The 25,019-nt window shown below is 37.5% G+C and overlaps 1 protein-coding gene across 1 annotated transcript; it reads right to left on the bottom strand.

The window, feature by feature from the left end:
• Nucleotides 1-3,110: 3,110 nt before the first annotated feature.
• LOC113452836 (metalloproteinase inhibitor 4) lies at nt 3,111-9,318 on the bottom strand (the record flags this gene model as incomplete). The annotated part of the gene is made up of 4 exons (XM_026724315.2): nt 3,111-3,260; nt 4,802-4,926; nt 6,595-6,715; nt 9,230-9,318. Coding segments are annotated over 4 exons (485 nt in total), but the record flags the coding sequence as incomplete, so codon positions are not given.
• Between the last annotated feature and the right edge of the window lie 15,701 nt (nt 9,319-25,019).

Below are 25,019 nucleotides of genomic sequence, written 5' to 3'. Positions count from 1 at the left end.
TGGGAGGAATCCGTTTTGGTCAGGTTGGGTGATTTTACTTAATATTGTTTTTAATCTCTCAGACATTATTGTAGCCATGATCTTATAGTCCACATTTAAAAGCAAGATCAGTCTGTAATTTTTAATCTACTGGGGGTCTGTATGTTCCTTTGGTATAAGTGATATAAGCACTTCTGTCCATGTCTTTGGTATTTTGGGTATTTTTGCCTGTCCCAGTGCCTCATTATACAGATCTAACATTATTTCCTCTAGTGGCTTCTGAATTTCTTTGTAGAACTCTGCTGGAATTCTATCCGGCCCTGGTGTTTTATTAGGTTTTTTGTTTGTTTTCCAACTGCATCTTTCAGCTCTTTCATGGTAATTTTGTAGTTCAACATTTTCCTTACAGTATCTGATACTAGGGGCAGATCCCTATTTTTGAAATATGAATCATGATTCATCACTGCCACATAGCTGGAGAAAGTGGGAGGGGGGTGATGTTAATTGAGTAGCTCTTAGTAGCTCTATTTTGATAGTTCAAGGTTAAAGAGTGTGGCTCAGGAAAAATTGGAACTTACTTTGGGATTGGTTCATGTGTTATGTTTATGAGTTAAAAGGGATGGTTTGTAGGTTGGGACATTATGGGGAAGCCGGGAAACTTTTAGTTTCGGAATTCTACAGATGTGCCAGGTGCTATTCTAATAAAAGTACTTTTGAGATTATGTTTGTCTTGGAGTTACTGACAGGAATGGTTCTTCCCTAGAATGCTGACAATTTAAGTTTCCAGGCCATTTCCTCTTGTAACCTTAAGTTCATTTCATGTTTCACTATATCCCTTTCTCTTCTAATTTCCTCATTGTGAGGATCTTTCTGCATATTGGCTTCCAGTTCCTTCAATTTGTCCTGCCGTATCATCTGTTGTTCTTTTCCTTGTTTCTTTTTGCTGCATAAGCTATTGTTAGGCCCCTTATGTAGGCTTTTGTTGTGTCCCACAGATTTTGTAATGTTGTTTGCTCTTTCAAATTTATCTCAAAGAATGCTTTTAATTCTTTTTCCAACATTTAGGCATATTCTTTTTCTTTTAATAGGCTTCTGTTGAAGGTCCATTTCCCATTTCTCCCCTTCCCTTTCCATTTCATTTTTACGGGGTTGTGATCGGTCCAGGTTTTTGGCATGATATCAATCGCCTCGATGTCCTTCCCAAATCCTGAATCCATCCATATCATGTCAATTCTCGACCACAATTTATGTGAGTTCAAGAAAAAGGTATACTGTCTTTCTTGAGGGTTTAATTCACTCCAAATATCTTTTAGGTTCATTTCTTGCATCATTCTGTCAAATGAGAGTGGGAGTGTTCTCCTCTTCTTTTTATTTTTCTTACTACTTATATAATCTTTTTCTATATCGGACACTGCATTATAATCCCCTATTACGCACATTTTCTTGCTCTGTTTCTACTATTTTTGGGTGGAGTTTATGATAAAATTCCTTTTGGTTTGTGTTTGGTGTATAAATTGTTGCCAACAATACTGTCTTTTAGTTCAAGGTTATCTCTATCAATAACAAACTTTCATCATCATCTCCATACATCTGCCTTGGTCTCAGCCATTCCTTTATATATACTGCAATACTTCTTTTCTTTATACTTGCCAAGGCCACCTAATTTGGGAAATTCTAGAGTACCTCCATATTGTTTTGGAATATGGACCTCTTGGAGGCATACAATATCTACATTTTGTTTATGAAGCTTTGCCAGTGTCTGTTTCCATTTGGTTGGTGAGTTCATTCCATTTATGTTAATTGATAGCAGCGTGGTTCTGTCATCCAGTTTATTGTTTATATACAACAACTCTCATTTCTCTCCTTCGCCTAGGCTCTCTCTGTGGTCTAGTACTTCCTTCTTCCACGCGGCCCTTCCGCTCTCTTGGTTCTTGGTCCAACTCCTTATCTTCTGATTTTTGTTCCTCTAGGCTGCTCTTCTTTACTCTCTTGTTCTTCTTCCGTCCCCAGATACCGCTCATAAAACTCCTACTTTTACGGGGTATGCTTCTCCAGCATATCAATTTTGAATATTTTTTCTTACCAGGATAACAGACATTTTTCCAGGATGAGCCACCTAAACATCTTATTATTGATCAATAATTATCTTATTCTTGATCAATTGGGTTGATTATATTTGTTAATTTCTCCTCTGCTCCATAATCCTTCTAGGTGTCTTGCTTCAGGGTTACCACCTCCTTTCCTTTATAAATCAGTGGCTCGTCTCTCATTCTTCCATATAGCTGATCCCTGGTTATTTTCCTCGTAAACCATACATGAACTTCTCTTGGCAGTTTGTTCCTCTCTGCATAATTTGTATGCACTCTGTACATTTCATCTACATAATTCCAGATCTCCTGTTTGTCTTTTTGGAGGATGCCAGCTATTAGTTCTGCCATGAGGTTGGGTATATTTTCTTCTCTGTCTTTGATCACATTCTGGAATCTTAGGAAGAATGCCGATTTTTCCATTTCCAGGTGAAGTATTGCATCCTGAAGGTCCCTATGCACTGCCATCCAGTTTTGTTCTGTCACTTCTAGTTTCTTCTCCACTTGCTCGGATCTAGCTTCAATTGTTTTTATTTCTGCTCATACTCTTTTTTTAAAAAACTGCCTATTATACCTTATTTTTTAATCATTTCTCTTAGAATACTTTTTAAAAGAAAATGACTATAGAATTAAACAAGTCTTTTTTATTTCAAAGATAGTGTTTTGGATTAAAGGAGTATTATTTTAATCATTTCAAATTTTGCAATGTATTAACAGGACTAGAAATTACGATTTTAATAAACTTCACTTTAAAATAACATTCTTTCTTAGAAAACAGGGATGTTTCCATACAAATTTACTGAAATAACTTGAAAGCAGCTACCGCTAGTGATGTCATTTTTATATTAATCTGGATGCCAGTTCTATGTATTCTGGGTTTTAATTACACTGCACAATTTTGATTCTAAGCAAGGCACAATTATTGGAAGTTCAAAGGACCATTAAGCAGGCAACATAGGATAAACGTAACCTCTCATGTTTCCCCCCAAATTTATATTATTTATGGTTCACTGATATCAGCTAACTCTTTCGCTATGGAAGATCCTAATGCCAGATGCAAGTTCCATCACTGCCCTTGAAACAGGCACAATTATTTGCTTGATGTCCATAGACCGTCTGTTCTTTCAGCCAATCCGTCCATAGGCATTCATTGGGTGTTGCAATGGGACAAGGTTCTCTAGGGCAGGCAGTAATCTAAGTGCAAAACATTATATCAGTTCCCCATTTTTCTATTCTGAAATTATATTTTATAATGTATAAACACTTATTTATCATTTATCAGCGTAAAGATTCTGACAATTTGTAAATTGTTTCTAAAATCCACATGTGCTTTGAAATAAGACAAGGATAGAACTTTGGAGAATTCTAAATACACATATTCCAACATCAGTGCATAATGAATTATTTCAACATAGAAATCTATATTAGTACAAGATTTTTTTCTGATTTTTTTCTGAATCAAGATTTTTTTCAAGATTTTTTTCTGAATTAGTTGAACATTCAGACTATAGTTTTGTACCAAAATGACATTTGTGCATGTAAGAAACTGTTATGTGTCATCTTGATATCTACAATGTGCACATTAAGTGCAGAAAAGCATCTTGGAATTATGCAGCATGGATATTTTGCTGTCCTCCTTCTCTTAATATTAAGAGAAGTGATGATGTTGATAATACTGTTATACAGGGCCAATAGAAGAGTGGTCTCTGAGCATTGTTAGTTTCTTGCAGACATTTCATTACCCAACTCAGACAGCCAGAATCAAGGAACAATCAAGAAAAAAACACGCTCACCAACACAGATAGAGCAAGTCACTGTATTTAAATAGAGAGCTGAGGGCACACTGAAGAGGTTTCCTAGTTGGATAATGAAACATCTGCAAAAAACAACCAAACTCAGAGAGCACCATGAACTCCACAAGTACAGTTGTCTAGTGTACAGAAATAATTTGGTAACAAAAGGGCTAAATAAAACAAGGGTAAGATTAATTCTTGTATGACTAGCATAAAAAATTATGCATTTCCATCTTAATAGATATTATTTGAATAGAATTACACCTTAGATATTATTTGAACTGAATTACACTTTCTAGTTAGGGTAATGAAACATCTGCAAGAAAACAATCAAACTCAGAGAGTACCAAGGACCACACACTTATAACTAGTGGTATGCCAAATGTCTAAAAGTTGAAAAGTTCTGACTTCCGAGTCCAGACTATCCTATTCTATCATTAGAACTTCTTTTCCTGGTAGTTTTGTAAGTGGTACCTTCAAAAAATATGGTCTCCCAACCTTAATTTTTAGGAAAAGTAACATTTTGAATCACTTTTGCTAGACCTCTGCAGTTTGTGGAGTTTGCAGGAACATCTTACGTTGATTTTCTAATAGTAAATAACTACTAAAGGGACATATGGCATAGTTGAGAAAATTGTTCCAAAGCTCAGTGAGATAGGTATACAAAACAATTTTAGGTATTATGATATGGCTAGAAGGACTACTGTCCCAAGACATGTTGCTGTAGTATTTGGATGTACCATTTAGACAAGGTAAGTTAAAGCTTATGCATTCTAGCAAATCTGCTTATTCTACCTACATTCCTTACACACACACACACACACACACACACACACACACACATATATTATAGGTATATTATTACATTATTACTTATATATGTGTTCTGCACAACTGATATAGTAATAGTAGATTATATTCCAATCTAACAGTTATACTTACTTTACAGTCACAGCCCATTTTGTATTTCTTCTTTAGATTTTTCTTTTGAGAGTGGGTAAGGTCTTTCCATGGTTTAATAAAATCACATGAATAAATAAAAACTCTTCCATCTGGTGAAATTTTACCTGAAGTAAAGAAAATGTTGAAACTAGGGACTCAGACATTCTCATTGCCAAAGACTTAATCCATAGGCAGTAAATCAATCAAATTGTCTAGTGGAATATTTAACCTGTTATAGGTCCAGAAAAGATTATGATGATTTAAATTTATGTCACCAACACTTACAAACCTTGTCCAGTTTTTCTCTCCTTGCTCTCATATTTTTAAATTATTGAGGGAAAGGGGAAATAAAAAGTTTTGTTTTATTTTAATTTATTCAAGGAGGTAGATCCACATATCTTGTAACAGGCAGGAGTGATGCTCATTTGCTCTTTTAGGATGCTATAGCCATTACTCTTCACACTGCTCTGACTCATCTAGAACAGCGGGGGGGCTATGCTTTTCGTGGATCTTAATTCTGTATTTAACACAATTCTTCCACATAGATTAGTGTCTAAACTTCTGGACCTTGGGCTTTCTAATTCAATCTGCCTTTGGATTATGGATTTTCTGTCTGGCCACTCACAGAGAGTCAGATTAGGTAATCATACCTCTTCAGCCCTTATTCTTAACACTGGTATACCACAGGGTTGTGTGTTGAGTCCCTTACTCTATACTCTTTATGTGCATGACTGCATTCCCACTCACGCTAGTAATACTATTGCTAAATTTGCAGATGATACAACAGTGGTGGGACTTATCTCTGGGTGGGGGGATGAGTCTGCCTACTGAGATGAGGTGGACCGGTTGCTTTCATGGTGTGAAGATAATAACTTGGTCCTCAACACCAGTAAGACCAAGGAGCTGATAGTGGGTTATAGAAGGAACAGATCAGACATTCAGCCCTTGTTTATCAATGGAGACTGAGTGGAACAAGTGGCCAGTTTTAAGTTTCTGGGTGTTACCCTAAAAGAGGATCTGACCTGGGGTGACCACATTGTACCCCTGGTCAAAAGGGCCCAGCAGAGATTATACTACCTGAGACTTCTTAGAAAACAACAACTGAATGAAAAACTGCTGGTGACCTACTGCTGCACCATTTTAACATACTGCACCTCTGTATGGTTTGCCAATTGCACAGTGGCAGACAGGAAAGCACTCCAGAGGGTTAATGTCATTGCCCAGAAGATCATTGGTTACCCTCTCCCCTCTTTGGAAGAGCTTTATAGCTCCTGCTGCCTTAAAAAGTTCAAAACATTCTCAAAAATCCATCTCATCCTGGGAACCCTTTTTTTAAACTATTACCATCTGCCAGGTGGTACAGAATAATAAAAACAAGGACAAATAGGCTGAGCTTTTATCCCAGGGCAGTAGCTCTTTTGAATTCGCTGTATAGTGCAGTGTTGGTATGGTGTCGGGAGGTTTCGGTCCAATGTATAAAGGGTGAAGGATGTGTGTTTGTGTTTATTTTCATGGCCATGGTAATGATGTGCAGTGAAGATGGTGTTTGATTTCGTTGTACGAGGTGCAATGATAATAAAGTAAACTAAACTAAACTAAACTAAATTAGTTTACTTCTATATGTTACATACACAGGAAGAACAAGAGAGAGAGGGACGGAAGGAGAGGGGGAAGGCGAGAGTAATTATTTTCTAGAAATGTGTACATTTTTAACAGAAATGTTACTGATGGCTATAAGGCTTAAATGTTGATTTTGTATGTTGACCTTTACAATTGTCTTTCATATACTATACCTGAAAGGAGATACTGATTCTTCTTGTTGTCACTATTTTCTAATGTTACCCCACAGATTGCCGATGTCAAAGGTGTAAAAACATACTGAACATCTTTTGCTTTTTCAAAACCTTTAAACATCTATTAGGAAAAATAAAATTCTGTATAAGCCTGTATGAAACAGTTTAACATTATTCTGTGTAATATTAATATTTGCACTACTTAGCTTCCAGTGGTGGCATTCAATTTTTTTTTACTACCAGTTCTGTGGGCATGGCTTGATGGGCGTGACAGGGGAAGGATACTGTAAAATCTCCAGTCAGAGGTGGTATTTGCCAGTTCTCTGAACAAAATGTCCGCTACCGGTTCTCCAGAACTGGTCAGAACCTGCTGAATGCCACCTCTATTAGCTTCCCACTTTTTCTACTGAGCTTGCTAAATCTCTGTACAAGAGAGCATAGGAAAAGTGGTTTGTTTGATTGCTTGTTGTTGCCAGAGGGATAGGGGTTATTATTTTTATACTTTGTACATTGGGTTTTTAAGTTTTTGTAAGCAACAAATACTGTGGACACCCATGAATGAACTAGATTATCACATTAATTATAATACTACGGACAACCAAGAAAACAGAAAATGGATAATTGAACAAGCCTCTGCAAGTTTCACTCAAAGCACAAATAAGGAAGCTAAAGTTATCCTACTATAGACACATATAAAATATATTCCAGTTACCAAGTACCAAAATTTTGAACACATGACAATGGGGATGCTGTAAACATCATAAGTGTGAGGATTAATCATAAGTCACTTTCTTTTCAATGCCATTGTATATTCAAAAGGTCACTTAATTAATGGTCATAAGTCAAGGACTACTATACAATGCTTCCTTTACAATGATTTCCCCCTTTGTAGAGTAGGAAGAACTAATGGTCAGGATAGGGACAGATCTTCATGGAGAAAATCTGAGTGGTCGCTAAGAGTCGAGAATGATTTGGTGGTACCTAATCAAACAACAACTGGCCACAAGAGAAAACTTTACAAAGGGGGAAATCATTGTAAAGAAAGGGTTGTAGTGTCATATTTGCAACTTCCCTAGCTAGACTCCCACAGGGCACTCAAAGCATGGCTCTTCCCCCAGGCTCTAAGAAAAGGCAAGGTGAAGCTGAGATGAGAGTTGGCCTCAATACCATTGTGGCTCCAGGTCTTCCTGCTTTTTAGTTTTATCTTTGTTGGTTTATGATTCTACAACTGTTTCACTGATTGTAAGCTGCCCGGAGTTGGTTTTAATATGGGCAGTTGTGCAAATGGAATAAATAAATATATAAATAAAATGATTTGCAAACTGTATGGAAAAAGGAAAAGCATCAAATAAAAATGTTTTTAAAAACACAAGAACAAAATCCTTTCTGAAAAGAATTAAAGTCAGCACTTTGAATTGGGATCAGAAATGAAATGATAAGGCAGATATTTCAAAACAGATTAGTACATTCAAATCTATTTTAGGTAAGCTGCTGCTTTCTATAGTACATAGTACCTTCATTATTTAATTTGGATTTATTTATTATTTAGCGTATGGCAAATACATGGACATAGTAGTTCAAATGTTAATGTCCAGTCCATCCAGCCATCCAAGGACAGGGTGGTTTATGTTGGAAAAATCAGACACTGGGCTCTTGATGAACTTTCTGACACAATGTGATAGATATTTTGTGGAGGAGCACCACAGTCACACTGAGAGGTAGAGACAAGACCCCACTTAAACAAGGAGTCTTGGCAGCTACCATGTTGGGTACGGATCCTGTTCAGAGTTGACCAAAGCCGGTGAGGAAGGTCAAAACCTGGCACCTTTTGTGTAGGGTCATCTACATAACTACCTGTATCTGGGTGTTCAGCAGCCCATTTGGCTTCCACTGTGAGTTGAAGTATTTATCCTGGCTATGAACAAAATGCTATTTTTCTCCCTTAGCTACTGAGTTCTTATGTAACTAAAGGTGTTGACTCAGAAATGAGTTGCAATCCAGTTGAAGAAGAAACTGAATTTTCCCCAGATTAATTAACAGCCTCTCTGGATCTCTCTTGGCTTGTTTTCTTTTTGCCACAGTTAAACATTTTGTATACATGGATAACAGGAGCATCTAATTTCCAATCCTTGATCTGCCAGCATAGTTGCAGAGCTGCAGGTCAGGATGAAGGGACTAAAGTGTAAATCATGTCAAAGGATAGCCACTATGGGGAGCAGGTGAGATGCTTTCAATTTGCTTGTTTGTTTTGAGTTTTTGGAAAGAGATGTATTTTTAATGCAAAGTTAAAGAGAGTGGGGAGAGGCACTATTGGCATAATTGGATAATAAGTGAGACTGTTCTGCTCGCTGACCAGGAAAGGCACTTTCTGATTGGCTACTAGTTGCCATTCAGAGCTGCAAATGTGCATTACAAGAACATCAATACTATTTCACTGAATAGTAAAATAGTGAGAAGAGCTTGTTTACTTCCTGCTTTGTTTCAGATCTGAAAGGAAGGCTTGCTTGAGCACTATCCATCTACTATCCACTGGTTGTAAAGTCAATAGAAAGGCACCGAGCAAATTTTAATCTCCTAAATGCATATACGTTTTCCTGCCATTTAAGCCTCAAAACAGAGAAAGGCTTTTAGATACCTTTTTTTGTTTGATTTTATACTGGATGATTTTCAAAGAAGAAACTGAATCTATAACCACTTCTTTACTCCCTAGTTTTGCACGAATCACTGAAATAAAATAAAACATTATTGAAAAAATGGATTGAAAAAATACCTGGTTTTTTTATCTCCAAAAGTCATGGTAATATGAAAGCAATTATTTATTTTATTAAAATGATTTACATCCTGTCTTTCAGGATTCAGATCTTACCAAATTATCTTACATGCTATGGTGATAAACAGACACAAATCAAGAATAGTTTTCAAAAACTAAGAAGATCTTTGTTCCTTGTCCCAGGACAATTGGTAGCATTGGCCCTCTGAAAGAGGGAAGGAAAGAAATTCTGTAGCAGGATGCCATGATGGTCTGTGTCCAGGATTCTTCCCACCTTAGGCTTTCTCAATCTTAGCATCTTTAAAATGGATGGATTTAACTCCCAGAATTCCCAGCATCCTAGCTAGAAAATTTCTGAAAGTTGAAGTCCACTCAACCAGCTATTCTCAAAGATAAGTTTAAAAAAAAAACGATATAATGTGTGGGTAGAAGGAGTCCTTGACTCACAATCACAATTGTAACCAAAATTCCTAAGGAAGGCAGGATAGATAGATAGATATATAGATAGATAGATAGATAGATAGATACATACATACATACATACATACATACATACATACATGTGTTACGACTCCCCTTCAAAATTCCAACGAACAAAACAGAAAGCAGCTGTTTCAAATTAAATCAAACAGAAAGAAGTCTTACAAGATAACGGCTGGCAGGAATCTCAATCCACAACATAAATCTTTACTCTGTCCGGCAAACCAGTCCTGGCAATAAATCTCTAGTCTCAGAGCTTCTTCCTGTAACATCCTCACTCAAATAAGTCACTTTGTTCCTGGCAAAATGTACCAGCCCAGCTGTGTCGTTTTATACTCATTGAGGCCATGTGCTAATTTACTGACTTGCTCTCCTCATTCGCTCCAGCTGATTTTGCCTTCTCAACCGTCTTCTGTTTTTTACATTTAACCACAAATTTTCCAAGTTCTCATCTCCACTAGAAGACTCTCTCAAAACTTCCCTGTCAGCCATTCCCGGCTGTTGATCAGATAAGGAACCAGAGGAGGTCAAAGGTCCTGACAATTCTAATACATCAGGTCTGTCGTCCTTTTTCACGTCCATCTCCTCATCCTGGTTACCAGTCCAATCACTGAGCCATGCCAGCTCATATTTTTCTGCCATGACCTCCTCACTTGAACTCATATCAGTCACAGGAGCTGAATCCAAGCCCGGAGCCACAACATGTATGTATGTATGTATGTATGTATGTATGTATCTATGTATGTATGTATCTATGTATGTATGTAACTATGTATGTATCTATCTATCTATCTATCTATCTATCTATCTATCTATCTTCATCGAAACGTTGCCTAGATACTTCAAATCTTACACGGGAGAAAACCTGAATAACCAAAGATCCACACACATGCACACACACATGCACACGCACACATACACACACACACGGTATTCAGCTTTGTTCAGCATTTTCCCACGTCATTATAGTTCTGCTTTTAAAGTTGTAGCAACGTTTCGGCAGAATCTCATCTGCCATCATCAGGCTTCTGTATTGTGTTCGTCTGTGAGTCAGACTTTCACAGCCATTTCTGTTTTAAATTTGGTGCTAACCTACACTGTGCCAGAATGGTTTTTTCTTCATCCTGATTGGTTGGGAGTCTTGGTCTGTCTTTATTGGTCTTGGAGTTTGCTGTGTTCTGCTTGATTGGTGTTTCTAATATCTTCTGTCTGTTTTGTAGCTTTTTTTGACTTGATTGGCTGGCAACATTGTGTTTCCTGTATTGGAGGCTTTTAGTGTAGCTTGGCTCCGAGTAAATGGACGGCTATCATTTATTAGGAAGCTAGGTTTCATCTGGGTGCCTGGTTGGGGTGTGTTTGAGCTGGAGGGATCAGGGGGAGTCTGTTTGTGCCCAAGTGTTTGCCTGGCTAGTGGTGTGGAGATTTTTTTGTTTGAGAGTGCAGGCTTCCAGATAATTGACAGTCTGGTGGAGTCATCTCTTCTGTTCATGCTTTCAGGTCTTTTTTCAATCTCTATGGCTTCTCTGATAATTCTGTAACTGGGGTTTTCTATAGTGGCTAGGGTTTTGGTGCCATTGAAGTTGATGCTATGACCTGTGGCTTTCATTTGTTGGACTAGTGAGGAAGTGTGTTCCAGCTTTTTTACTGCATTTTTGTGTTCATCTAGGTGGGCACTTATTCTTCTATTGGTCTGTCCAATGTATGTGGCAGGGCATGATGCACAGGGGACTTCATATATGCCTTGGTTTTCCAGGTCAATTTTATCTTTGGGTTTTCTTAGGATGGCTGCTATTTTTCTGTCTGTTTTGAAGGCAGTTTTGATGTGATGCCTGTGTAGTATCTTACTGATTTTGTCTGTAGTACCTCTTATGTAGGGCAGGACAGCTGTTCCATAGGTCTGTTCATCTTCTAGGTCTCCATTATGTCTCAGTGTGTTTTTATGGATCGAGCCAGTGATTTTTCTTTTGTGAAAGCCGCTGGCTGTCAGTACATAGTGCAGGGTGCATAGTTCAGTCTTTATGTGTGTCTTGTCTGCCAGGCGTTTGGTTCTGGCAATTAGTGTTTTGGTCACGGAGTTTATCTGTGCTGGATGGTGGTGGGCTTGGGCGTTGAAGTAGTGGTTGATGTGTTTTTTCTTCTGGTATATGGTGTGTCCTAGTGTGCCATCTGTTTTTTGTAGATTAGTAGATCTAGGAATGGTAGTTGTTTGTTTGTTTCTGTTTGCATGGTGAATTTTGTTTTGGGATGTGTGCTGTTTAGGTTACAAAACAGACAGAGCTACAAAACAGACAGAAGATATTAGTAGATATTAAGCTACAAAACAGAGAGAAGATATTAGAAACACCAGTGAAGCAGAATACAGCAAATTCCAAGACCAATTAACACAGACCAAGACTCCCAACCAATCAGGATGAAGAAAAAACCATTCTGGCACAGCGTAGGTTAGTACCAAATTTAAAACAGAAACAGCTGTGAAAGTCTGACTCACAGACGAACACAATATAGAAGCCTGATGATGGCAGATGAGATTCTGCTACAACTTTAAAAGCATAACTATAATGATGTGGGAAAATACCTGAACAAAGCTGAATACCATACATAAAAATACCCGCAAAAACTTAAGAAAACACACACACACACACACAGAGATTTTTGCGGGTATTTGTATGTGGATCTTTGGTTATTTGGGTTTTCTCCTACGTAAAATTGGAAGTATCTTGGCGACGTTTCGTTGAAGTCTCATTCGTCATATTCAGGCTTGTGTCTTCGGCTTTGTGCTTCTCCGACTAATGTGAGCTTGCAGCTGCTTCTTCCTTTTAACTGCTAGTGGGGGTGTGACTTGATTGGGTGGGGGCTTGGCTGTGTTCTGATTGGGTGGGGGTGTGTTCTCATTGGTTGGGGGTTTGGCTGTGTTCTGATTGGCTGAGGGTGTGAACACTTCAACAACAGAATAATCAGAAAAGCCATAGTGATAGAAAAATGCCCACACAGCATGAATAAACTAGATGATACCTCCCGCTTACCAGCCATTTGGAAACCCGCCCTCATTAACAAATGGGTACCTAACATGAAGAATGACACCAGACCCACACCCACGAGGACCACACAAGATGCTACCACCACACTTCCATGTAGAAAGTAGACTCACACCCACAAAGATGATGGGACTCGACCACGGACCAAAAGCCGTACCACAGCTGCATCACTACCTGCTTCAAACCCCTCTGACCCATACATGAAGCGAACGGACGCCCACCATGAAGATGTGGCATGACCACGAACGCGAAGCCAAACAACAGGATCACAGCTCACCAGCTCAAATCCCCTGGCAACTAAGACTAACCTGAGCACAACCAAGCCCCCACCTGAACAGAACACACCCCCAGCCAATCAGAACACAGCCAACCCCCCAACCAATCAGAACACAGCCAAACCCCCTTCCAATGAGAACACACCCCCACCCAATCAGAACACAGCCAAGCCCCCGCCCAATCAAGTCACACCCCGACTAGCAGTTAAAAGGAAGAAGTAGCTGCAAGCTCACATTACTCCGAGAATCACAAAGCCGAAGACACAAGCCTGAATATGACGAATGAGACTTCGGCGAAATGTCGCCAAGATACTTCCAATTTTTCGCGGGAGAAAACCCAAATAACCAAAGATCCACATATATATATATATCAAGAAAAATATATTTTAAAAAGAGAAAAACAGGACCCATAGCTACTTTCACTGGATAAGAGATGCTCTATTATGTGAATGGGAGGCAATAAAAAAACACTGTGAAAATACCTCTCTGGCTATCTCCAATGGAGGCATTAATATATCCTAATGCCATGGATCTGAATAAAACAATAAAATACAAAGAACTCATAACAGGTGAAGGTGACTTGAAATCACAGATACAACTCAAAACACAAGGAATTGAAATTGGGTGGTGGCCATACCTCCAAATTCAAACAAAACATAAAAAAGACAAGGAACAATTTGGATTTTACAACAAAGAACAGGAACTAGACAAAATATTACAAAGAAGTGAAAAAAATGATTACTAAATTATACAATGGCTTATTGGAATTTAAAATGGAAGAGGAAACGGTTAAGGAGAATATGATAATATGGACATGCGCCAAAGCTCGAAAATACTGGTCTAAGATATAGGGATGGCTGGAAGAGATGACAAAATTAAAGATTAAACTCAACCAAGAGACCTTCTTATTGGGAATACCAGAACTGTCATGGAGTAAAAAACAACAGCATCTAATACTACACATCATCACAGCAGCAAGAATAGCCTTTGCCCAAAATTGGAAATTAACAATGGTACCCAAAGATTTAGCAGTAATCAACAAAATTTATCAATGCGCAGAAATGATTAGATTAACTATGATATTAAAAAACAAGGAAGAATTAATTCATGTTTTAACATTTCACTGTTCAAATTAGAAGTTACCAACTTCTATATCCATGACAAAGAGACTTAATATTCAGGCTTAAATCCTGGCCATTCAGCAGTGATTTCTACTTGCAGTGGAGTGTGAATTAAAGATTACAATGGAAAAGATTATATCAAAAACAAATTATATCATAAGATTAACATTCTTTTATGAGTACACTTTCAACATTAACAATTAGGACACAAAGTTTTGGCTAGAAACCATAATTAATAGCACGTGAAGTAAGATTCAGACCATGCCATTTCTTCAATGTACTTTAAAATATATAATAGTTTGAAAATGAGCTGATATATGAAATGTCTGGAAGCAGCATATAATATCTTGTTCTGATGTTCATAAGAAATTGGTGTCTGCTTGCATTAAACAACAACCTTTTAATTCAAACTTTAGCACTAATAAAGGAAATACTTGTAGTTCAGGATTGACCCCTCAACTTTAATATAATAGTGCTGTTAGAAAGGTGGTTTTTGGTGTCTTCCCCTTTTCATTTAGGTTGCTTTATTGTATTATCTTGCTATAATAACTGCATACAGTAATGCAGACTTTGTTCTTAATACTATAAAAGAAACAAAAAGTCAGAACAAAGAAAGTTTTAAAAGTTCCAGATTTATTTTAAGATTGATTTCACAATACATTGTCTTTTTGAAACATTGTCTTAGGTTCTAGTGGAGCTTCAAGAAATCAACTTATTCATCAAAGCTTTGAAAATTAACAAAAGAAATAAGGAAAGAAATTCAACTTATTGCTGCAGCTCTTCTCTGATGCTTATGAATTAAAGGTTTAATTGATAATAATGCTGCTTTCAAGATTAATTACACTGCACAATTTTGATTCTAAGCAAGGCACAATTATTGGAAGTTCAAAGGATCATTAAGCAGGCAACATGGGATAAATGTAACCTCTCATGTTTCCCCAAAAATGTATATAATTTATGGTTCACTGGCATCAGCTAACTCTTTCACTATGGAAGATCCTAATGCCAACTGCAAGCAAGTTCCATCATCTTTCAGCCAGTCCGTCCATAGGCGTTCATTGGGTGTTGTGATGGAACAAGGTTCTGTAGGTCAGTCAGTAATCTAAGTGCAAAAAATCATATCAGTTCCCCATTCTTCTGTTCTGAAATCATATTTTATAATGTATAAAAACTTATTTATCATTTATCAGTGTAAGGATTCTAACAATTTTTAAATAGTTTCTAAAATCCACATGTGCCTTGAAATGAGACAAGGATAGAACTTTCAGGCATTATAAATACACATATTCTGACATTAGTGCATAATGAATTATTTCAACATAGAAATCTATATTAGTTTCAAGATATTTTTTTTGAATTAGTTGAACATTCAAACTATAATTTTGTACCCAAGTGACATTTGTGCATATAAAAAGCTGTTATGTATCACCTTGATATCTACAATGTGCACATTAAGTGCAGAAAAGCACCTTGGAATTATGCAGCATGGGTATTTTGCTGTCCTCCTTCTTTTAATATTAAGAGAAGGGATGATGTTGATCAGACAGTGAACAACAGCCTAATCAAGGAACAATAAAGAAAAAAACACTCTCACCAACACTGATAGAACAAGTCACTGTATTTAAATAGAGAGCAGAGGGCACACTGAAGAGGTTTCCAAGTTGGATAATGAAACATCTGCAAAAAAACAACCAAACTCAGAGAGCACCATGAACTCCACAAGTACAGTTGTCTAGTGTACAGAAATAATTTGGTAGCAAAAGGGCTAAGTAAAACAAGGGTAAGATTAATTCTTGTATGACAAGCATAAAAAATGTGTGCTCTCCATCTTAATAGATATCATTTGAATTGAAGTACACTTTAGATATCATTTGATTTGAATTACACTTTCTGTAATCATCTAAATATATCCAGTGTTACAGGTTAAAGGTTTATTTATCCATTCTGCATTGATTATGGAAGTTTCAAGAGAGATGAATTCAAGCATACTCAATTGGGGGCATTCTTCATTAAATCTCAGTGCAGATATATCTAGATCATAAAATTAGGTTGGTGGTCATGGAAGACATTATGAGCAGGATCTTAATATATATATTAATGACCACATGATCCAATACATCCATTTGAAAAGCTAAGTGATAACATTAACAGTAGTTATAAGTTCTCAACATGATAATTATAAGGTATTAATTTAATATACTTATAACTGGTATATGCCATCATACACTAACTGCCAAAGAGCCATCAGAAAACAGCCCAACAAAAGAATCCCTAAGATCGCCTCCACCCACCCAGACAAGCAAGACACCAGAATATTAACTGACAGCAAACAGCACTCCCTCCTAGCACTGATGCTGTTACATAGTTAGGGTAACGAAACATCTGCAAGAAAACAACCAAACTCAGAGAGCACCAAGCACCAAACACTTATAACTAGTGGTATGCCAAATGTCTAAAAGTTGAAAAGTTCTGACTTCCTATTTCAGACTATCCTATCCTATCCCATCATTAGAACTTCTTTTCCTGGTAGTTTTGTAAGTGGTACCTTCAAAAAATATGGTCTCCCAACCTTAATTTTTAGGAAAAGTAACATTTTGAATCACTTTTGCTAGACCTCTGCAGTTTGTGAAGTTTGCAGGAACATCTTACGTTGATTTTCTAATAGTAAATAACTACTAAAGGGACATATGGCATAGATGAGAAAATTGTTCCAAAGCTCAGTGAGATAGGCATAGAAAACAATTTTAGGTATTATGACATGGCTAGAAGGACTACCATCCCAAGACAGATTGCTGTAGTATTTGGATGTACCATTTAGACAAGGTAGGTTAAAGCTTATGCATTCTAACAAATCTGCTTTATTCTACCTACATTCCTTACATACACACACACACACACACACACACACACACACACACACACAAACACACACACACACACACACACAAACGATTATAGGTATATTGTTATATTATTACTTTTATATGTGTTGCTATATTCCGATCTAATTGTTATACTTACTGGAGTCACAGCCCATATTCTTTTTATTTAGATTTTTCTTTTGAGACTGGGTAAGGTCATTCCATGGTTTAATAAAATTGCATAAAGAAATAACAACTCTTCCATCTGGTATAATTTTACCTGAAGTAAAGAAAATGTTGAAATGAGGGACTCAGACATTCTCATTGCCAAAGACCTATTCCACAGGCACTAAATCAATCAAATTGTCTAGTAGAATATATAACCTGTTATAGGTCCAGGAAAGATTATGATGATTTAAATTTATGTCACCAACACCTACAAACCTTGTCCAATTTTTCTCTCCCCCTCCGTTATTTTTAAATTATTGGGGGAAAGGGGAAATAAAAAGTATTGCTTTGTTTTAATTTATTCAAGGAGGTAGATCCATATATCTTGTAATGGCAGGAGTGATGCTCATTTGATCTTACAGTTTTATGCTACATACATATAGAAAGAGAGAGGGAGGGCGTGAGGGAGAGAGGGGGGTGAGAGAGAGAGTAATTATTTTCTAGAAATGTGTACATTTTTACCATAAATGTCACTGATGGTTATAAGGCCCAAATGTTGATTTTGTATGTCGACTTTAACAATTGATTTTAAAATAGAATATTGGAGGCAAGTTGTTCCACTGATTAATTGTTCTAACTGTCAGGAAATTTCTCCTTAGTTCTAAGTTGCTTCTCTTCTTGATTATTTTCCACCCATTGCTTCTTGTCCTGCCTTCAGGTGCTTTGGAGAATAGCTTGACTCCCTCTTCTTTGTGGCAGCCCCTGAGATATTGGAACACTGCTATCATGTCTCCCCTAGTCTTTCTTTTAGATTAGACATACCCAATTCCTGCAAACATTCTTCATATGTTTTAGCCTCCAGTCCCCTAATCATCTTTGTTGCTCTTCTCTGCACTCTTTCTAGAGTCTCAACATCTTTTTTACATCGTGGCGACCAAAACTGAATGCAGTATTCCAAGTGTGGCCTTACCAAGACATTATAAAGTGTTATTAACACTTCACATGATCTTGATTCTATCCCTCTGTTTATGCACCCTAGAACTATGTTGGCTTTTTTGGCAGCTGCTGCACACTGCTGGCTCATATTTAAATGGTTGTCCATTAGGACTCTGAGATCCCTCTTACAGTTACTACTATTGAACAAGGTGCCACATATACTGTACCTGTGCATTTGATTTTTCTTGCCTAAATGTAGAACCTTACTATTTTCACCATTGAATTTCATTTTGTTAGATAGCGCCCAATGTTCAAGTCTGTCAAGATCCTTCTGTATCTTAAGCCTATCTTCTGCAATTTTGTCTATTCCTACCTACCTGCAAATTTGATGAGGTCCCCATCTATCCCCTTGTCCAAGTCATTGATGAAGATGTTGAAGAGTACTGGGCCTTGGGTTACTCCACTGCATACATCCCTCCATTTAGATGCAGTTCCATTGAGGACTACAAGTTGAGTGCGGTTGGACAGCCAGTTAAGAATCCATTTAGTGGTGGTGCTGTCTAACCCCCATTTTTCTACTTTATCTAATAGTAGGTTATGGTCTACTTTATCAAATGCCTTACTGAAGTTCAAGTAAATTATATCGGCAGGATTCCTCTGGTCAACTAATTACAAACAAACTATACTATACCTGAAAGGAGATACTGTTTCTTTTTCCTCTTGAGGACTTGTAATTCTACCCCACAGAAATTTGATGTCAAAGGTGTAAAAACATACTGAAGATCTTTTGCTTTTTCAAAACCTTTAAACACCTATTAGGAAAAATAAAATTCTATATAAACTATAGAAAACAGTTTAACATTTTACTGTGTAATATTGATATTTGCACTACTTAGCTTCCCACTTTTTCTATTGTGCTTGCTAAATCTCTGTACAAGAGAGCATAGGAAAAGTGGCTGGTTTGATTGCTTGTTGTTGCCAGAGGGATGGGGGTTATTGTTTTTATGGTTTCTATATTGAGTTTTTAAGTTTTTGTAAGCAACAAATACTGTGAACACCCATGAATGAACTGGATTATCACATTAATTATAATACCACAGACAACCAAGAAAACTGAAAATGGATAATTGGACAAGCCTCTGCAAGTTCTCACTCAAAGCACAAATAAAGACACATGACAATGGGGATGCTGCAAAGATCATAAATGCAAGGATTAATCATAAGTCACTTTCTTTTCAATGCCGTTGTATATTCAAAAGGTCACTAAATTAATGGTCATAAGTCAAGAACTACTATACAATGCTTCCTTTACAATGATTTCCCCTTTGCAGAGTAGGAAGAGCTAATGGTCAGGATAGGGACAGATCTTCATGGAGATTGTGCATTAGAGAACAATCGTTAACAGATTTAACAGATAATCAGAGTTGGAAGGGACTTTGTAGGTCATCTAGTCCAACCCCCCGCTCAAGTGGGAGACCCTACACCATTTCTGACAGATGACAGTCCAATCTCTTCTTGAAAGTCTCAAGTGATGGTGCTCCCACAACTTCCAAGGGCAAGCTGTTCCATTGGTTGATTGTTCTCACTGTCAGAAAGTTTCTCCTGATTTCCAGGTTAAATCTCTCCTTGTTCAGTTTCCATCCATTATTCCTTGTCTGGACTACAGGCACTTTAGAAAATAGCTTGACTCCTTCCTCTGTGTGGCAGCCCCTCAAATATTGGAAGACCGCTATCATGTCTCCCCTGGTCCTTCTTTTTACTAGACTAGCCAAGCCAAGTTCCTGCAACTATTCGTTGTATGTTTTAGCCTCCAGTCCCCTAATCATCCTGGTTGCTCTTCTCTGTACTATTTCTAGAGTCCCAACATCTTTTTTATAATGTGGTGAGCAAAACTGGATGCAGTACTCTAGGTGTGGTCCTATTAAGGCTTTATAGAGTGGTATTAGTACTTCCCTTGATCTTGATTGTATCCCTCTGTTAATACAATTTAGGATTGCATTAGTTTTTTTGGCTACTGCTGCACACTGCTGGCTCATATTTGTTAGGAATAACATAGGTTACCTAACGTAGTTTGGGTAAAATAATATATATAAACTATGATTGTAAGTTTAAGTATGTGTCACTTTAAAAACTGCAAAGCATGTAATTTTGGGTGTGGTGTGAAACCACCATAAGAGGGAGCAAGAGAACCTGATTGATTGCTGACGATTCGCTGACAATTACTGGTTTGATGGATTGATGGTTTGTTAACTGCGTGTTTCCCCTACTGCTGAGTTGCTGAAGGAAGAGAGGAGTTTTTGAGTTCTTCATATCTCTACTGCAAGGAGATATATTACTGGACTGATATTTGTAAGTTTACTGACCTCTCTTTTTCGACACTGGAATTTGCAACTGAATAATCCCTGGACGGACTGAACTAGTGAATGATATATGGACTGTTTTGACTATGCTATAACTCTTACCGGAATAAACTATTTAATTAGCACTGTGTATCTGTTTTACTGAGTGTAAGCTACAAAAACGTTTATCTCACATATTTTGCCTGCCTGACTGACTGCTGTGCAGATTCTGCTAGGGTGTATCCCTAACACTATTTAGCTTGTTGTCCACTAAGACTCCAAGATCCCTCTCACAGTTACTGTTATTGAGCCTGGTTTCACCCAGTCTATATGTGTACTTTTGGTTTTTCTTGCCTAATGTAGGGCTTTACTTTTGTCTACACTGAATTTCATTTTGTTAGATATGGCCCAGTGTTCTAGTCTGTCAAGATCCATCTGGATCTTGACCCTGTCTTCTTGGGTGTTAGCTATTCCTGCCAGCTTGGTATCATCTGCAAATTTGGTAAGTTCCCCTTCTCTTCCCTCATCTAAGTCGTTAATGAAGATATTGAAGAGTACTGGGCCTAAGACGGAACCTTGTGGCACCCCACAGCTTACTTCCCTCCATGTAGACTTAGACCCATTAAGGACTACTTGCTGCGTACGGTTTGTCAGCCAGTTGCGAGTCCATCTGGTGGTGGTGCTATCTTTTCCACTTTTTCCCAGCTTACTAAGAAGTAGGCTGTGGTCAACTTTGTTGAATGCCTCGCTGAAATCTAAATATATTATGTCCACAGTATTTTGCTGGTCTACTAATTTAGTCACTGTGTTGAAGAATGAAGTAAGATTGGTTTGGCATGATCTGTTTTTAACAAACCTGTGCTGACTGCTAGTTATTACTTTACTTGTTTCTAGATGATGGCAGATCTGTTTTTTTTTATTATCTTTTCGAGTATCTTCCCGGGTATTGATGTTCCTACCATCCCTGTCCAATTGTCCCCATTATACATACCTGGTTCCTGTATTCATACTCATATTTATTCTTATACTTATTATCTTGTAAGCGATTGACAAATCAAATCAAATAAATAAATAAAATAAAATATGAGTGGTCACTAAGAGTCGAGAATGATTTGGTGGTACGTAATCAAACAATAACTGGCCATGAGACAAAACTCTACAAAGGGGGAAATCATTGTAAAGAAAGGGTTGTAGTGTCATATTTGCAACTTCCCTAGCTAGATGCCCAGTTGCCTCTTGAAAAAGTAACTTTGGGCTTCCCTGACCAGTTTCTGACAAGCAAAGTCAGACTCCCCTTTATGACTGTGATTCACTTAACGGCTTTGGCAAAAAGGTCATAAAATTGGGCATGACTCCTTTGGCATCCACATCTCTTAGTAATGGAATTTCCATTCTGAAATGTGGTAATTAGTCAAGGAATACCTGTCACCTCTAGGTAATATGGGCAGTATAGACATTTAAAATGATTAAATAAATAATAGTCAATGTCTTGATTTAAATGAATTTTATCATGAATTTTATAAATAGTAATTCCTAACCAGGCATGGTAAATCATAATACTAAATATTTTCTCACTAAAATATTGCTGAGAGGATTATTTAGTTCTTTTAAAATATGAATATATGGCTCCCATATTAATTTCTAAAATGAAAAACTAAAGTGGGTAGAGTAGGCATGTTCCAGATCCCTTAAACACTGCTGCCTTGTGGGTCCTTGGAAGTGTACCTTTTCCATTAGGTCCCCTGCCCTATGGAACACTTTCCTCCTCAAGATCCAAGAGGTCCCCAACTGTTTTATCCTCCCAGAGGGCACTCAAAACATGGCTCTTCCCCCAGGCTCTAAGATAAGGCAAGGTGAAGCTGAGATGAGAGTGGGCCTCAATACCATTGTTCATTTTGTGAACAAAATCCTGTGAGTTGAAGTATTTATCCTGGCTATGAACGAAATGCTATTTTTCTCCCTTAGCTACTGAGTTCTTATGTAACTAAAGGTGTTGACTCAGAAATGAGTTCCGATCCAATTGAAGAGGAAACAGTTTTCCCCAGATTAATTAACAGCCTCTCTGGATCTCTCTTGGCTTGTTTTCTTTTTGCCACAGTGAAACATTTTGCAGATGGGTAACTTTTTTTTGCAGCTGCACAGGAGCATTTTGTTCCATTAATTTCTACAGGTCAGTCTGTACAGGAGCATCTAATTCCCAATCCTTGATCTGCCAGCAGAGCTGCAGAGCTGCAGGTCAGGGTGAAGGGACTAAAGTATAAATCATGTCAGAGGATAGCCACTATGGTGAGCAGATGAGATGCTTTCAATTTGTTTGTTTGTTTAGGGTTTTTGGAAAGAGATGTATTTTTAATGCAAAGTTAAAGAGAGTGGGGAGAGGCACTATTGGCATAATTGGATAATAAGTGAGACAATTACTGACCAGGAAAGGCTCTGGTTGCCATTGAAAGCTGAAAATGTGCATTACAAGAACATCAATACTATTTCACAGAGGTGGGATTCAAATTTCTTAACAACTGGTTCTATGGGTATCACCTAATTTGTAGGTGTGGCTTGGTGGTCACGTAACTGGCTGGGCATGGCTTGTATTTAAATATTGTAAATATTTATGTAAATATTGATTTATTTTTATTAAAAAAGAGCAACTTTTACCCAAAATGAGGCAAAGCAGGCAAGCAGATTGAATTGCGCCCAGAATCACAGATTCACTCAGAGATCTACCATTCTTCAATCTGCTACCTGAGTCTGCACTGTAAAATAGAAGCTTCAGTCGTAACAAAGGTTCAGCTCTGCTTTTAGAATAGCTAGAAAGCAAGAAATCCAATGATTTCCAGCTTCCCTAGCTTATCTAAATCTCCCACCACAGCTGATAGTTGGAACACCTGATGATGTGGGGGGAGGAAGGAAAAATAGCAACTTACCAAAAATTAGCCAAAGGCACAATGCAGGCAAGTTGGATGGCACGCCTGCCAGGTAAGGAGTGAGTGGACAGGGTGGGGAGGGTCAGGGTCAGACAGTGGCACAATTTCCCAGTTCTCGAACTGCGCAAAATTGTAACAACCGGTTCTATAGAACCTGTCTGACCAGGTAGAATTCCACCCGTGCTAGTTCATTGCATAGTAAAATAGTGATTTTACTATGTTTACTTGTTTACTTCCTGCTTTGTTTCAGTCCTGAAAGGAAGACTTGCTTCTCCTAATGTATGTTCTTTTTCCTGCCATTTAAACCTCAAAACAGAGAAAGGCTTTCAGATACCTTTATGATTTGGATTTCATACTGGATGATTTTCAAAGTAGACAATGAATCTATAATCACTTCTTTACACCATATTGCTGCACGAATCACTGAAATAAAATAAAACATTATTGAAAAAATGGATTGAAAAAATACCTGGTTTTTTTTTCCTCCAAAAGTCATAGTAATGTGAAAGCAATTATTTATTTTATTAAAATGATTTACATCTTGTCTTTCACAGGGTACAAATCTTAACACATTAGCTTACATACTATGATACAACCAAGAATGGTTTTCAAAAACTAAGAACTTTGTTCCTTGTCCCAGGACAATTGGTAGCATTGGCCCTCTGAAAGAGGGAAGGAAAGAAATTCTGTAGCAGGATGCCATGATGGTCTGTGTCCGAGATTCTTCCCACCTTAGGCTTTCTCAATCTTAGCATCTTTAAAATGGATGGACTTCAACTCCCAGAATTCCCAGCATCCTGGCTGGAAATTTCTGAAAGTTGAAGTCCACTCAACCAGCTATCCTCAAAGATAAGTTAAGAAAAATGATATAATGTGTGGGTAAAAGGAGTCCTTGATTTACGATCACAATTGTGACCAGAATTCCTAAGGAAGGCAGTTCTTAAATGAGTTGTGCCTGATTTCCTGAACCGTATCTGACATGGTTGTTAAATGAATTGCTGCATTTGTTAACACCTCAGTTGTTAACGGAGTCCAGCTTCTCCCATTGATTTTGCTTGTCGGAAACCAGCTGGGAAAGATACAAGTGCCAATCACATGACTCCAGGATGCTGCAACCATCATCAATACATGCCAGTTGCCAAGCACCCAAATTTTTATCACTTTTGACCATGGGGATGCTGTAGTGCTAGTATGTGAAAGAACTGGTCATTAGTCCCTTTCTTCAGTGCCATTGTAACTTTGAACGTTCACTAAAGAAATGTAAATTGTAAATTGAGGACTACCTTTAAGCATTATCTGAAGAGATAACTATTTAAGTATGTCAGCTTTTAAAACATAAGTGTGCATTCTTTCAAAATTCTGTTTACCTAGTTATAATTATATTAGTTATATAGGTAGTCCTCAACTTTTCAAACTTAAAATAGCATTGCAGGTATGAAACAACCTCTTCTGATTATTGCTGGAAGAGTTTTGAAGTCTTAGAACTTTCCACTTGCTGAAAAAACCAATTGAAAAGAGC

This window comes from Pseudonaja textilis, unplaced genomic scaffold (genome assembly GCF_049901715.1).
Source record: "Pseudonaja textilis isolate UNSWEBS1 unplaced genomic scaffold, rPseTex1.2 PTEXCTG167, whole genome shotgun sequence".
NCBI lineage: Eukaryota > Metazoa > Chordata > Lepidosauria > Squamata > Elapidae > Pseudonaja > Pseudonaja textilis.
Note: the sequence above shows the minus strand (reverse complement) of the source record. Positions and strands in the feature narration are given on the sequence as shown.